The sequence below is a fragment of the Apis laboriosa genome, unplaced genomic scaffold, assembly GCF_014066325.1.
Source record: "Apis laboriosa isolate Shangri-la unplaced genomic scaffold, ASM1406632v1 scaffold33_cov142, whole genome shotgun sequence".
NCBI lineage: Eukaryota > Metazoa > Arthropoda > Insecta > Hymenoptera > Apidae > Apis > Apis laboriosa.
Window position 1 is genome coordinate 786282 of NW_025222887.1, and position 18465 is coordinate 804746.

Genomic DNA, 18465 nt, shown 5'->3' on the forward strand with positions numbered 1-18465 from the left:
CATCATCCTAACAAATATTGGAAGTTTCATTTTGTGGCAAATTCATTTTCAGTATATACACATGTTTCATAAAGTATAATAATTATTATTAGAAATAAATATATGTATATCTATTAAAATAAGAAGCAGTTAGATGAACTTATAACTGTACAAATTAGTAATAGTTCTTTCTTTCGTCATATCATTATCATATTAATTACAATATATATATGATAATTAATATGATTAATTAACAGAGAAAAGTCTAATAACTTTAAGCCATTTTTATTTACGCACACGTGTATAATTTTTTATGTATTCCATGCATTAACAAAATGTTTATCATTAAATATTTATATTTAATATTTTTTCAATTTTGAGAATAATTGAAAATTTGTGAATGAGATATTTATATATCGAGACCCTTCTTTCTTTTTCTTTGTTACTTATCTATTCAAAAAATCGGGGTGGATTTGTATACGTACACTAATATCATTTTTTCTTTTGTAATCTTTAATCTTTCCGTAATCTTTAATAAATTTTTATAAAAAAATCTTATTTATTTTAAAAATAATATGTTTATATAAAAATTTAAAATATTTTCTATTAACATTTGCTTCTAATATTTATTTTATTTAACTTTTTTTTCTTTTTTTCCTTTCTTTTATTTCTAGTCCAACATGTATCCATTAAATTTTTTCAAAATTCAAAGAAGTATAGAAGTCTATATTATCATTTTATGTTATTATATATATATATATATTAAAATTAAATTACTAAAACATTTAAATTCAAATATTTTATTATTTCATATTAAAAAAAGATATCAAGATAATTAAAAATTGATTTGAAACTTAATTCATTATTCATCAATTAACAATAATTAACAAGAAAATGAATGAGAAATACGTTTGCAAAAAATTTTTTTGATAACAATCTTTTTGATATCTAGCATACTATTCATATGTGAAAATCCACCCCGTAAGAAGTTACATAACAAATTTTCTAACATATATGTAGCGTATCTTTATCATTCGGTGACTACCATTTTGTTGCACTCGTGCTAGTTGTACCAACATTTGCTCCAATGAAAGGATTTGTAGAGGCAGCTGTATTGAACAAATAAATTGTATATAGTAATTATATAATATATTCAATTAATATATTAATATTTAAATATTTAATTAAAGATATAAAAAAATTAATCATGCATTAACATACTTGAAATGTAGATAATATATTTTAAAAATATACACAATTAAGATACGTATTTTATAGATTGTTTTTTTTTTTCAATTATTTGATCGAAGATTTATATATTTTATTTCACAAAATTCTTATTGATAAATAAAATTTTACAACTTTAAAATATATTTTACTATTATCTAATTAAAAGTAAAGATTAAATTTGTAATGGCAAAATTATTAAAAGATATTATTTGAATCTTATAAAAATAGAAAATATTTATATATTTTAATATATTAAGTTTTCTTTTTTTTTTTTCACTTACATGCCAAATATATTTGCTTAATTTTAAATTTTAAAACAACAACATCTAATAATAAAATTTTTAAATTTTATGTAATTTAAATATCTATATTCTTAGAAATGAAATAATATATATATATATAAATATGGTAAAAAATAAAATAAATCATGACTTTTCTTATTATACAAATGTTGTCGAAGCAAAAAGTGCATATAATTTTATAATCAAGTATATGGATAGATATATAGATATATATATATAGTAAATTTATTTATTTTTAAAAATACAAATGTGTCCGATCTTCATATCAATAAAATGTAAAAAATTAATATTTAAGAAAAAAAACTTTTATGCTAAATCTTCTTCAAACTAAAGAGAAATTACATACAACAACAACAACAACAACAACAACAAATGAAGTTGCATTGTAAAATCTCACAAGTGAGATATGAATACATCGATATTGAAATTGAAACATCACGATTATTTTATCTTAAAATATTTTAGAAAAGGCAAAAATGAAGAAAAATAATTATAAATTTAAATTTTTATTACATGATTTTTTTAAGAAAAAAAAAAAAAAATAAAATAACGGAGCTAAAAGTAAAAATCATCATTTAAAAATTAATTAAAAAATTATGATGAATTTATAAAAAGACTGTTAAATATCTTTGAAATATATTAGAATTATTAAATATCGTTTTGTAACGATTTTTTTTCTTTGTAGAAAAGTATTTTCTACTCTAATTACTTCTTAAAATTTACCGAAATCAATGGATTAAGTATTTATTTTATATTTAAAAATAATTATCGAAAATAAATCAAATGAATCGATAAATCACCGAAATAAGAAAAAAGTAACAATAATACAAATTTTTCTATCGATTACTTTATAGAATTTAAGATCATTTTATCTATAATACAATTATATATAATTACAAGAAAATACTTATAATTTAATTTTCATACAATTTCACTTAGTTTGCCATTAGTTTGCCATAGAACAAGTAAAATTTTACAATTATTTTTAAAGTGAAAATATATTTTTACATTAAAATGATTTATCAAATCGAATCTAAACACAAAAATTTACTTATAAAATTTTTTGCAAACAATTTTTGTATTATTTTATATGTTAAATCTTTAAGCCACATATATGATATAAACTAAATATACTATATATATGTATAGCGTTTAACAAGGGAGAAATAAAAATGCGATACAACAGATAAAAAAATAATAATATAAATTTATATGTATATACATGTATGTTATATGTATATACATACATATATATATATATATATATATATATATATATATATATATANATATATATACATATACATGTACATATATATTAAACGGTGACAGCAAAAGGCAAAAAATTAGGAAATCTGATATTTTTTCTTTTTCCATTTTAAATGACTAATTGCTCCATTTTTTAAAGAATAAAATCTTTCGGTTGAATATATCAATGACATATGAAAAGAAACATTTAAAACATTTTGCAACTGGATAACTATTTATGATAAATTTTACCATAATTATTTAGTAAAGAAAAAGTAATGCAGCAACTATTTACATAAAATTATACTTAAATTTTTACAATTATTATTCAATGCACGTAAGCGCACACAATAATTATAATATACATTTTTACATGGCTTTATATTATTAATACTTTAAATAAGCATACTTGTGTTATTGTTAGTATTAAGTATAGACAAGAATTCTATGCGGCTAGTCTTATCTATTTTTTTCAAGAAAATTAATTTATAATTAATAAATATACAAATTAAATAAATATGAATGAAAAAAAAATATATTTCGCGTGAAACGGAAAGTTCGATTAAAATATTTAAAAGATAGAAAAAATTCATCTCAGTTGTTCAAGATTTTATGAACTTGTCATATAAAGGAAAAGAAAAAAATATTTTTCTCGCAAAAGCACAAAATTCTTAATTTCTATACTTAAATGCAATATATATATGTAAAATGAAATATTTAAAAACTAAAAAAAATAATTATTGGAATAATTATTAGAATGTATAACACAGTTGTATTATTTATCGCCAAATAAAAATGCATGATATATTTACGAAAGCACATATTACTTTGATTTTCATAATTCGATTATTATTTTAAAATAATGTTCTCCGAAACTGATATTAATATTAATAATACTGATTAAACAAATATTTAATAAAAGAAAATATATAATGAAATAAATTAAATGTCTTATATATGTAAAAATTTAAATTTGCGTTGTAAAATATATAACTAAGAAGAGAGAGAGTAAGATAATTTTGATTAAAAAATATATATATATTTTTAGAAAATATATTGAATATTGTAATATTTGAAAAATATTTATTTTAATTTAATGAAACATTTAAAATATATATTCTTAGTTTCGAAATTTTTCTAAAATTCGCAGAAAAATAAGAATAATAATGATTTTTGATTTTATAATTGATTGAAAATCGATAAAGTATAATTAGATACTATGAACAAAAAACGAAGAATAGAAAATGTTCAAGTACGATAACTTATTTGAAAATTTGAATCTTTCACTGTCAAAAAATCTTTTATCCTTTCATTTTATATCGTATTTTATATGACAAATAAAGCATAGAGAAAAAAAATTTTTAGCTTTTTTAGATAATGGAAATATTTAGATAATTTAATTTTAATAAAATTTATAATTTATCGTATAAGAAAGATAAAATATATACAAAAATACACACCCTTTTCCGATTATATCTTTTCCTTATTTTTCTCTTTCATATTATTATATACAATTTTTACCAAAAAATTCGAAAATTTTGTAATTTCTTATATAAAACTCTTTTATTTTTTCTTCATTATGCTTTCATATCAATTAACGAGTATATAAAATATATTGTTACATATTTAGAAGCCGAACATCTATTTTTTATATATAATTATATTTATTATATATATTATAAAAAAGAAAAAAGATTTCGTATTTTTTAAAACAAAAATTACAATCGCTCTTCACTAAACTAATATGATTTCCTTTCTTTCCTTTTTTCCTTTTTTCATAACTATTTTCAGATCATATTATTAGATTATATCATCAGATCAAAAGTCAAATATTGATAAAATTTGGAAAAATCATTGGTCTATCGTATCGTATATTGAAATGGCGAATTTAATTTTCCGATAAAACAATTCAAGGATGGAAATTTGTTTTATCGTAGATGAAATGAAAAAAAGTTTATATTTATTCGAATAAGCGACTGTTGAAAATTAAAATTCCAATATAAATTTAATATCAGTTTCGGGTTTTAATTAATATAAAAAATTTTTATGGTATTTCGGTAATTATATCACCAATTTATAAAATTTTATAAATTTTGAAATTTTATTAACAATTATCACGAAATACAATCCTACGTTTACTTTCTATATAAATTCTATATAAATTGTTTTGGTTAAAAATTTTGCTTTATTATTAAAGTGTTTCAAGCTTAATTTCAAATGATGTAAATAACCTATAATTTAAAAGTCTGATATTAAAATATTCAAAATATAAATTTATGTTACCATCGAGAGATTCATAATATAATATAAAAATTTGTGCAAATCTCATAACTACATTAATTAAATTATGAATTGAAGCAATATTTTATACAATTAATACATCGTTTACATTGCATATTACGTATATCATAATATGCTTAGCTATTATAAGCATGGAAATAATAAAAGAAAAGGCAAAAAGAGAAAAAGTACTTAAATAGAGCTACAACTGAATAAGAAAACAATTACGACCTGATAAATAACGTGCATTAATATTTAAGTACTCGTAATACCAGTTGTGTAAATAACTCTTTCAGCACCGCTATTCAGATTTGTATTCTCATCGACGGTAGCGGGTGGTGGAGGCATGGCAAAAATGGGTTGTTGATTCGTTGAATTGTTTTGCGGGCCACCCTGCGGTTGTGCCGTAATCGCCTCATCGTCACTTTCCTCTTCCTGTTAAACAACAATCGGTCTAATCAATATTTCATTTCTTTTACAAATAATAATGGACCAATATTCAATAATTACATTTCATAATTACATATATAAAAGTGGATAAATTATATCAATAATTACATTTTTATTATCTCCATTATGGAGTTAACAATATAATATTTCTTTCTTTCTATTCTTTATTATATACAAAATATATCAGTTAAATCGAACATCTAAATTATATCTGCTATTATCAATGTTAAGAAAGAAAATGACAAGAGATGAAAGAGATAAATAAACAAATATTTAGATAGATAGATGGAGAGAGAGAGGAGAGGAGGGGAGAGAGAGGAGAGGAGGGGGGAGAGAGGAGAGGAGAGGAGGGGGAGAGAGGAGAGGAGAGGAGGGGGAAAGAGGAGAGGAGGGGGAGGAGGGAGAGGGGGAAGGGGGAGAGAGGGAGAAGGGGGAGGGAGAGGGAAAGGGAGAGGAAGAGGGAGAGGGATAGATTTAAAAATTTTTCATCTTGATATTAAAAATCTTTTTCTTTTTAATGTAAACCATGAAATTGATGTTTATATATATCTGCACACATTTGAGCTACCATTTTTATAAATTCGAATTTAGTGTAATGATATTGTAATAAATATTGTAATGAAACCGAATTTGAATTTAAATTGTAGGAAAGTTCATATAGTACACTTGAAAAAAAAAAAAAGATAGATTAACAATTGAGATTGAAATATATTCAAAAAAATATATAACTATTTCCTACAATTTACAGATTCAGATCGGGCATCGAGTTTCAAAAATATATTTATTACAAACCTCCAACATATTCGAATGTTCTTCGTATTTTAGAATGTTCGATCGAAAAATTTAATAATTTATCATAATCATTAAATGTGTTTAAAATTCATATAATTTTATTGTATTTGTGTATATATTGTTCGAATAATTCCTTTATATATCATAAAATATTAAGAATAAAATCTTTTAATCGTGATCATTTATTAAGGGACCACATATACCGAAATGTCGTGTAATCCTAATTTAAATTTAATTCAAGTTTTTCAATATTTGAAAAACTAAGACGATAGTTGTACGCATAAAAAAAAATTTTTTAGAATATTGATCCTGATAATGTATTTCAATATCATTAAAATCGATCAGATATCGCTTATTTTATATAATTATCAATTAAAATTCAGATTTATTCGTATTTCTTTTCGTATAATCTTTTTGAATTAGATAATATATATATATATATATACATATATATATAAGCAGTAAAAAATGAAAAAATTTATGATTTAAAATTCTACTAAGATATTATTTAATTTTATACGAAATGTATGAAAATTATGACAATTATTTTGATCAGATAGTTGTGAAAAATGTCGGTTGTGATTGTTGAAAAGTTATGAAGTTGTGTAATGATAATGCATTGAATAGCAAGTTTGAAATGATCCATAACGATTTGAAATAAAAACAAAAAAATTAAAATATCGTTTTGTAAAGTTAGACTTACTTATTGACTATTCATACATATGTAATCAGAGATCTTGTATCGAAATTACTTTACGTTTCTTTTTATTAAAAATATTTAAATTCCATTGCTTTTTTTAAAAAAGATCATTTTACGTGCATAATCTTATCGATGTAAATTCATCATCAGAATCTCTAAATTTGATATTTTTTATTTAGATTTTCAATTTCTTTTACAATCACTTCTCTATCGTTGAAGTAGATATAAAAAAAAAAAAAAGAGTTAAACCAAAATAAAATATCAAAATCGAAAAAAATAAAATATCAGGATTGACTAATAAAATAAACTAATAAAGATAATTATAGCGCGAAAAATTAAAACTAACGCTTAAATTCTGATATAATTAAATAAATACAATATTATTTCGAAATAAGCAACATTACATCGCTTCTTTCATCCTCATTTCTTTATTTGAAAAGGCTATAAATCTTTATATCCATGGAGAATAGTGACAATTACGTGATATGTTATGGTATATTTTTTTTTTTTTTAAAGAATAATATTGTTCGATCGATCGGATTTTATGATTTGCAGTTATCTCGATCTTATTCCTTGTTTCATTTGAGAACAAAGTTAAGTAATATACATAATCTTTAAAAATAATCGAGTGAATAATATGCTTATCTCGGAATAATATTTTATAGGATAAATCCGGGAAAGATAGATCATTTTTAAAACAATTTGTGAAATATTTTATATTACAATATTTTTAATATATTTTATTTCCATATGTTGCATTCATAAGTTTATTATAAGTTATTTATTATCTTTTATAATTGGATGTATATTTCTTTACAATTCAAGTTTATCATTATAAAATTTAAAAATCGATATATTTTATAGAGCATTCAATTTTTCTTCATATCAATTTAAAACATTTCTTATGATTTCTAATTGTTCAATTGTCAATCGAATATGAAATATCTAATAAAACTAAGATATTAAATCGATCTATCTAAATCTTTGAAATGGAATAGTTGAAATGAGAATCAATCAAATGCATCGTTATTTCTAAATTACAATCACTCGAGATTTATAAAGAATATAAGAAAATATAACAATAACGAATTTTTTGAATTGAAAAAGAAGGAAAGAGAGAAAATTGTGTAAAATACGAAAGTCATTAGAATAATTGGAGGGCAAAAAAGCTAAAATAAAAATGTCATTATAATAAACGTAAAACTATATTTCAGTTAAGAAAAGTATATACGATACGATATCATTTTTCGATAAAGATCTATCGATATTGTAATATGGCTTAATGTATAAATTAACTCAATATATAAGTTCTTCAGATTATCATAATTCAAACTTAAAAAAAATTCGTCTTCCATAATTATCCTATATTATAAGAATGAAAAATAAACACAACTATTTAAATAAATGCACAAGTTTTTTCCCCCTAAATTATATATATTATATATATATATATTCAAAATTAATTTTCGATGAAAAAAACAATTAATATCATGGAATAATTTTTTATTCATATTAATTTTCACGATCATATCCGTTACTTGACGAATTTGATTCGTTAGATAAAATATTATCTTTCTTCTGAAGCAATATATCGCATATACAAACCTGTAACTTTTGTTCTATACACATATTCCTGTACGAGGACCAGAAGAAAAAAAATAAAAAATAAAAATGCTGGAAGAAAAAGAAGAAAAAGAGGAAGAAGAAAAAAAGAATGTTCAAGAAGCTGGTATGAATATGATCAAAAAAAAACGAACAATATGTATTCAATGTTTGTTTCAATGGTTCTCATTTCCTCTTCTTCGTAATATATCTTATTTTTATAATAGTTTATTTCGATTTTCTAATTTTTAAAATATTTTTCTCCCCCATAAATCATCAATTAAAATTGATGTGACTTAATATGATTATAAAATCAAAAGATATAATAATTATGGATATTGTATTTTTATTTAATTACATATTTGAAATTTTAAAATTTTAAATCATATGTAAATAATATATATAAAATATATATAAAATATATATAATAATATATATAAAAAAAGAAAAAAAGCATATAATTAACTACAATTTACGTAAATTGAAAATAACGAAAAATAAAATTTATCAAGCAAACATAAATAACGATTATTAAAAAGCAAAAATTGTATTGTTATATTTTATTTTATTAAAAAAATAATTTTTTAATCTCTTTTAAAAATTCATCAATGATTATTGTAATTAAAAAATTTTAATGTTTGATTTGTTTGAAGTCACAAAAAATTGTAAAACATTTATGACAAATTAAAACAAAATCCAATCACATCTTTCGTAAAATTTCATAAATTTAGAGGATTAAGAACCACTGATACCAAAGAAAGACTTACCTTAACCAGGCCTCTGGGCTGATTCGTCACGACATTTGCCTCTGGATTCTGGTCCCGCTACAATACAACAACAACGTAAACAAAACCGCTAATCTATTGTATTCTATTAAAAAAAAAAAAAAAAAAAAAAAAAAAAAAAAAAAAAAAAAAAAAAAAAAAAAGGGAGGGGGGAGAAAAAAAGAGGGGGGAAGGCGAAAGTAAAAAAGTGCATGCTAGACTGAATTGGAAAGATTATATAAATTATAGATCGATGATATATTGGCGAATATGAAATGACTGAGAAACGAAGAAAAAGAAATATTAGTTCTTGTTCTCGTAAATCTGTAAAAAATCAATATCAACGAAAATATATAATTTTTTAAGATTACAATGATACAATATTTGCGAAACAAAATATACATACATATATATATATATATGTATATAACATAATGTTTTAACAAAAAGGAAAGTATAAAACGATATTCTTTAATTTAGAATATAGTATAATTTCTCATATTTTTAACGTTATAGTTGTTATATCTCTTTTTGTTTTTTTTTTTGCTGGATTAACTGCGATCATTTTTTTTTATATTTTAAAAAAAAATGATACAAAGTTTCATTCGTAAAAATATTTCAGAAGAAAAGAGAATTTATTATTATTCTTTTTCATCACTTGCGAAAATAGCTAATTTGATATGGCATTCTTTGAATATGATCAATATTCATATGATCAATATAATCAATAACGCTATAATTACTTAAATTGCACGAAATTAAATATAAAAAAATAATCAATTTATTATTTTTATTTTAATTAAATTCTTATATAAAAACAATTATGTATTTATAAATATTTATAAATATATTTATATATATTTTATTAAAAAATAATTTGAAATTATTAATGTAATTAATAAATAAATTATTAACGTAATCGAAGAAAACGTTCAATAATTTTATCGTTGAAGTTTATAATATTATGAAATCTTAGAATTACTATTTATAAAAAATACAATAATTTTCGAATTAATAAATTATAAATTTTTGTTAAAATTTAACATTTCTAAAATTCTGTTAAAATTTAAAATACCATATTTTCGTTTCTTTTACATAAGTTTGATTTCTATCTAAAAATAATTCTTAATCCGAAATCCTATCTCATGAAAAAAACATTTTTATTAACTCCTGATTATTTGTGTTATCTTAGGTGTATAATTAAATAATTTCTTTTTAATCTTTTTTTTTAATTTTTATAACGTGTATAAAAAAAATTGAAAATTTAACATAACGATAATAATATTATTATCGTTAATAATATTATTATCACATTATAGTATTATATATTATATTAATCATATTATGGTTGAAATATTTTCAATAAAATTTATATGATGCTGATTTGTAATAACAAAATATACATTGTTGTAAAAAATATACATAAAAAGAACGTACATCAACAAATACAATTACAAATAACAATCCTTTAATCTTTTAGATTTTTTTAGAAGTAATGTCGTTTTCTCTGGTTCAAAAAAATCAAAAAATTAACATTGTTTGCTAGATTTAAAATATAATAAAATTATTATACAAAAATGCGAAAGAAACATAAGTGATAATTTTTTCTATATTTTTTATCATTTAAAAAATTTTAAATTTTAATTTTTGTTAATTTTTAATACAAAATAATTCGAAGTATATGAAAGAAATTGAGATAGATACTCTGAATGAGATTATATAATGAAATCAAATAAATTGAAAATATTCCGTCGATCCATGAAAAAATTTGTCTAGAAAGAAATCACAAAGAATGAAAGACTATTGGGAATATATTAATATATTGTTGATATAAAGAAATATAATTATAATTAAATATAATTAATAAACAATCTCATGCATAATTAAAAAATCATGCATATTTCTTATAAATAACAAAAGATAACAAAAGATTAAATATTATGTATGTTACATTGATGAAAATATTATGTAATGGCATTTATAATGTGATTAATCTCTACGACTAATAATTAGACAGATTACATGCAATTTTACTGGAATCATTGATGAAAACGATAGAAGAGTTGTTTTCATAGAAATCTACCGAGTTCTTCAGACTTGCCATCAATAATATATCGCTATTTGTTTTTCGTAGTATAAGATTTACAAATAGCGTAAAAATTTGTTCTTGATCAATTGTTCTTTAAAAATCAAAATTTAAAATTCAGTGAGAAACACATCAAGAAATCATACAAGAATAATACATATCAAGAAAAATAATTGCTATATCAAGTATCTTAGAAAACGACATTACTTATTCAATAATTTAAAATAATAGTAAATAAATTTGTTTTTCTAAATCTGGATATTAAAAAAATTTTCACATATCATGTTTTGAAAGTTACGTATAATAAAAGATAAAATAAATTTTCCCTTCTCATTCATTTCACATTTTTAATAAATATTATTTGTTAAAAAAATTTTTTTGAATACAAATTTTTTATTAAAATCAAAATTTTTAAGATAGATAAATTTCCTTATAAGATAAGTGTACAAAAGTGATTATTTGCAAGAATAATGATATTATGTGTATATATTTGTATATTATTTTCAAATTGAAATTTTGTCAAATAATTGTCATTATATATATTTTATGACTTTTTATTAAAAAATTAATAAAATATAAAAAATTTAAGAAGAGAGAATTACTTTTATAATTATAGCAATTAATAACAAAAACAATAATATTTAAGATATACATCGTACAAAACATTAAATTATGCTAAAATTTCTAAATATCAGAACAACTATTGCGATATAATTTTAAAATATTTCTATTATATTTATCTAGATAAATTAAAATTAATAGAATTCTCCAGAACACAGAATTAAGAAATTCTATTAACATTAATAATTAATTTATACAAGGTAAGTTATGTGTAATGCGAATATTTTTTACAAAATTATATTCATAAATTATTTATTGTACGAAAAAATATTTCGTATGAAAAATTGCATAATATGGAACTTGATTTATTGTTATTAATTTTTTGCAGATGTCAATATACAATATATATATATATATATATATATATATATATATATATACATCTATAATATATACAAAATAAGATAAAGATTGTTTTTTTTAAAAATGTGTAAAGTATAGAATAATATATAAATGAAATATATGATATTATTGCTTGCTGAAAATGTAGAAAGCGAGATAATCTGAGCAATGATGATAGATGCGTGATCGAGAATCGAATAAATCTTCATATCTATTATATAACAAATGAAAAATGATTAGAAATGCACATGAATATATGATATCTCTTGAAAATTTCCTTCCATATTGATAAACAGATTTATAATTCTTATGAAATTATATATTTTTTTTAACACGATTAATCGATATAAGTGGTCATTTCCTATAAAAGAATTTTCCTATAAAATCATTATATAGTTAAATTATATATTATCTTTTTCATTATTAGATTCATTAGATAGATTTTTTCGTTTGAACGTGTAAATTATCTTTAAATAAAATTTATCTTATTATCAAAAATTTGCGATTATCAAGGATATATTTTTATTATTTTTTTCTAAATATTTCAATTTATATTATCATATTTCGATTGATTTTCTATGCATTATACACACCATTGTATTGTGTTTGAATATGTTAAATATTTTATATCATATCTACGATTTAACTGACTTAAAAAATACAGCTCATTTCAATGCTAACTACATAATGGATAAATATTTAGTTATCATATCAACTAAAATATAAAATATAAATATATTGTTATGGAACTTGATATTTTATATCGATCGATATTCTTATAATTTTAATTATTTATCACATATTATCGTTTTAAACATAATTCGTTTCTTGAAAATTTTATTTTTTCTCACATGACATGTTTATATTTATTATGTCATGTCAAAATCTTCAGCATAATGTTGGATAACAAAATAACAAAATTTCACTCCATTTTCAATTATTATTTTCATATATATATATATACATCACATATGTATATATCATATTACATATTTATATATTATTAAAATTTTATTTATATTCATTAATATTTTATTTATAATAATTCGTTATTTGATACTTAGTTTCATAGATTCCATACAAATTAAATTACTTGTGAAAATTAGAAAATTTAAATTTAATTTTTAATAACTTTACTTTAAATATTACTAATAAATCAAGAAAATATTTGTAAAAAATTGGAAATAATCCAAAAATAACTGATTTTTTGCAATTGTTTCAATTAAGTTTAAAAATCTAGAAATGTTCGATATTTATATGCATATAAAAAAATTAAAATTTTTACACAATTTTCCTATTAAATTAAATTAATCGATATTATTTTAAATAAGTTATTCTAATTAATTGTAAATTTGTAATTATTCATTACACATACAAAATAGTTTGAAAATAAAGAAAAAAGTATAAAAATATTACCTGTAAATTGTGGTATGCTCCACTGTCTTCCGGTGGTGTTGGCTTGAATTTACCACAGCAGAAATTGCAGCAAAAACAGCAGCAACAACAGCAATAACACGCAGTTATCAAACTACAAAATATGAAGAGTGCCTGAAAACAATAATTACAATTAATATAATGAATTTATTATATTTAATAATTAATTGTATGATATATATTAATAACAAAGATTTTGTAAATTGTAAATGGTAAAAAAATAAGTTCATTGAAGCAAATGAATAGAAATATTATATATAAATTTTAAAAAATAAGAATTTAGTATATATATAATTTATATATAATATATAATATATAATTTATATATATTAAAACTATTGATAAATTTTTTATCAATTTTTTATTAAATTTTTTATTATAAAATTAATAATAATAATAATAAAATTTATTTTATAGAAAAAACTCAGAAATTAATAAAAGTTTACCTTGCACCAACCAGAAGTAACAACAAAGTATGCATTGACATTTTCTTCACCAAATTGCTCAGCAACATATAGTCCAAGTGATCCATAATTATCATATATATTTCTCTTAGTTAAATCTGTTAATATAGCATGTGCCCTATTTATTTCTTTAAACTGAAACATAATTCATATTCAAGAAATAAACTTTATAAAATATATATATATGAAACTTTATATTAATTTGAAAAAAAGTAAGATTAATATTTTTGATCAAGTATATAAGATTTTAACTGTATTTTTTTAGAAATAAAATTATTTAAAATAAATATTGTAATTATGAATTATAATTGATATTAAATTATTAGTTTTTAATAGACAAATATAATTATTTTAATAGAAAAATAATAATATTATATTATATAGATGATTAAAAAATATAAATATTCTATGTCCATTTTTAAGTTTCAAAAAAAAAGGATTTAAACATTTACTGATACTTCATAATTAAATAATAATTACTTTTTATAATTGTAAAATTTATTATATTATTTATTGTTATTATTATATTATTAATTTATATATATGTATATATACAATATAACTGTAATTTAAAATATTTAGTTACTAATGTAGATTAGAATCTACAAAAAAAAAAATCTGCAAAAAATTTAGAAATTCATATTTAATATTCATATAATTTCATAATAATTATTTTGAATAGTATTTAATAAATATTACAATATATTCTTAATATTAATACAATTACTTGTTTATAAAAGTATACATATAAAAATATATATTCACCTGATTGTATCTAAAAATTAAAAAATTGAGAATTTCATCTTTTGTTTATAGTATGTATATTGCGTAGGAGATTCAAGTCAGATCAAATATTCAATATGATAAGAGAAGATTGCATTAAAAAATGCATATATTCATACATAGGCAAAATTCAATTCTAATAATATCTAATAATACAAAAAGTTTTTTATAAATTAAGTCATGATGATTATATAAATGTATAGAAAAAAATTTTTCATAATATTATCCTTGAAAATAATATATTCATATAACATAATTTGAGAACATAAAAATCTATTTGAAATTATCTGTTTTATAAATAATTATTAAAAACATGTAACTATTTATTTAAATTAATGACAAGATATTATTTAAAATAATCAATTTAAATATTAATATAATAAAATAAATATGATCTTCTTTAATTTAATCATGATATGGATAGAAAAATATAAATTTTCTTTCTATTAAAATTATATTAATATATCTAAATTGAAATTGTTATACATTAATATATATATACAAATTATTCTTTTCTCAAATAAAATTTAAACTAATTTAATTATTTATAAAGATATTTATAAAGATTGATAATTATTATTCCTAAGAATATAACTCTTTCAAGTTTGAGTTTCTTTCAAAAAAAATTTTATATATTAAAAGATTTATAAATAGAAAATGCCTATAACATAATATAACATAATTGCATCGATGTTTTTCATAAATCTTTATATATATATATATGGTAAATATGAAAATCATATTTAGCATAATGTAATTTATAACAAATTTTTTCTTCTTTATGCAATATACTTAATAATAATTATGTTAATATTTATACATTAAAATATAATATTTATATATTAATATTTATTAAAATTTAATACAAATGATATTAATCTATATTAAATTCAAATTTTATTATTTTATTATTTATATACCCATTAGATAAAATCTATGAAAATAAAAAAAAACTTATAATTGTAATATATAATAAATTATAAAAATTATAATAAATATATAATAAATATATAATAATTATAATAAATTAAATCAAATTATATTATTTATTAATAAATATTTATCAAATTAAAATATAATTAATATTAATTATATTAAAACTCACCTTTTCTGCTGCTTCTGGATTATTTGGATTTTTATCAGGATGATATTTTAACGCCAACTTTCTGTAAGTCCTCTTAATTTCTTCAGGAGTGGCAGTTTTTGGAATCTCTAAAATTTGGTACAGGGAATCCCCTGCTGTCCTAAAACAAAGAAAATGAATCAATGAATGAATCAATTAATGAATCAATTAATTATCAATTTCTATAACAAATATAATAACTTATTAATTTGCATTATTTTAAAAATTATATTAAAACATGTTTAATATTAAATATATTTTATTTGAATTTATATATAAAACATTAAATAATAAATATAAAAATATAAATTCTGAAATAGAATTAAAATTTATTTTCAAAGTATTTAAAATAATATTTCAAAATATTTAAGATAGAAAAAGATAAAGATTGAAATTTTATTTAAAAAAATATTATATAGAATATTTTATTTCTTCATATCAAATATATTATAATGCCATTATATAAAATATATATATTTTTTAACACAAATATTTATATATATTTAATAATATTATAATATATATCATATTTAAGAATTATTTAAAAAAAATTTTTACAAAATTTAAGCAATCATATAAGCAATTATAATTTATTATTTTAAAAATAATTATAATTTATTATTTTACAATTTTACTTTCTTTATAATTAAAATTTTTTATTTTACAATCTTCATAATTAATATTTATATCAATTTTTATATTTAAATGCAAATAATTCATCAAATATAAGTTATTTACGAAGAAACATAATAAACCTAATCTTAATGACAATAATCTTCAAAATGTATTACGACATGTTCATAAATCAACAAATCAATGTAATAAATACAAATCTTTATTTCAAAAAAAAAAAAAAAAAAGAGAGAAATTATCAGTTAATAGAACTATTGTCTTTATTTTCGTTAGAAATTATGACATAAATTGAATAAGAAATAAAGATTAAAACATTAAAAAGTGAATAGAAGAATAACCTAGAATAGAACTTGTCTGATTTTTTAAAATTTTAAAATTTTTAATATATATTCATTGAATTCGATGAAAATATATATATTAATTACTGTTGAATTAAAAGAATATAATTTTTAAAAAAGGAAATAGTATAAAATTCAAATAAGTTCATATAAGACTGATAAAGTACTCACGACATTTTTCTTTTATCCATGTTTGATGAAAATAATGTTATTCGAGATACAAGAAATAGAATTAATTCGCTACTAAAATATTTCGAACTTTATCGTCTCGTACTACAGGTACATGATTTTCGTCATTAAATGAACAAACGTATTTTTGAATAGATGTTGTATCGGATGATAGCAGGGGAAAGGATTCAATATTTTAGTACTAAAAGTGGACACAGTTGCATCAAACTGGCGCCACTGTGAAAATATAAGAAATATAAATGAACTATAAAACTATTGGTGCATATTATTTCAACCAAAAATGCCAAAGCAATTGCATATTTTGTTAAAATTTTTATTTTTTTTGTAAATCATATTATTAAACTTTATTTTCACATAAATACGTATAATTCTAAATCTTTAAAATATTATTATTCAATAATAATAAAAATATTAATATAATAATAAAAAAAATATGATTTAAGTAAACAAATTTAAAACTTTTAATAAAAGTAAAGAAATTTAAATTAAAAAATTTTAAAATTTAATATCTAATAGAGAATAATTCTTTCATTAGACTTAAAATTAGGGCCGTTAGTCTATTATTGAGAAAATCATCTGTAATAAATTAGACTGTTAACTAATTGTATATATTTATGTTGTAATATATATATATTTATATATCTATACATATATCCAAACTGGAGGATAAATAAATATATCGATAATCGATAATAGATTAAAAAATCAAAATATCGTGCCGATAATCCTGTCTTTCGATAATAATTTGTCGATAAAAAAGTCAATATTGTTATTATCAAGTAATCGATGATTGTAACGAAAACGATTGTATTTATAAAGCATATCACGTACAGACAAATTATGATAAATTATAATAATGATAAATTATGATTGTGATAAATTATAGAAATTGTATCATTATCGTGAAGTGTAAATAATAATATTGTTTCTTTCAGTAAGTCTTTTGTTGAGAAAATCATTTGTAATAAATTAGACTGTTAACTAATTGTATACATTTATATACGTGATATATATATTTATATATGTATACATATATCCAAACTGGAGGATAAATAAATGTATCGATGATCGATAATAGATTAAAAAATCAATAAATCATTTTTCT

The 18465-nt window shown here is 19.4% G+C and overlaps 1 protein-coding gene across 2 annotated transcripts; it reads right to left on the reverse strand.

Moving 5' to 3' along the window:
- Nucleotides 1–760: 760 nt before the first annotated feature.
- On the reverse strand, nt 761–17587 carry LOC122714564 (dnaJ homolog subfamily C member 5-like). Of its 2 annotated transcripts, XM_043936001.1 has the most exons (7): nt 17343–17587; nt 16183–16321; nt 14277–14429; nt 13813–13944; nt 9351–9407; nt 5312–5474; nt 761–1088 (listed from the first exon to the last, which is right to left on the reverse strand). In XM_043936001.1, exons 1-7 carry the CDS (start codon nt 17360–17362, stop codon nt 1021–1023), a joined length of 732 nt encoding a protein of 243 aa, XP_043791936.1. In that variant the 5' UTR covers nt 17363–17587; the 3' UTR covers nt 761–1020. The 2 variants fall into 2 exon arrangements, with proteins under 2 accessions (XP_043791936.1, XP_043791937.1); XM_043936002.1 differs by lacking the exon at nt 9351–9407 and having other exon boundaries at nt 17343–17576.
- Between the last annotated feature and the right edge of the window lie 878 nt (nt 17588–18465).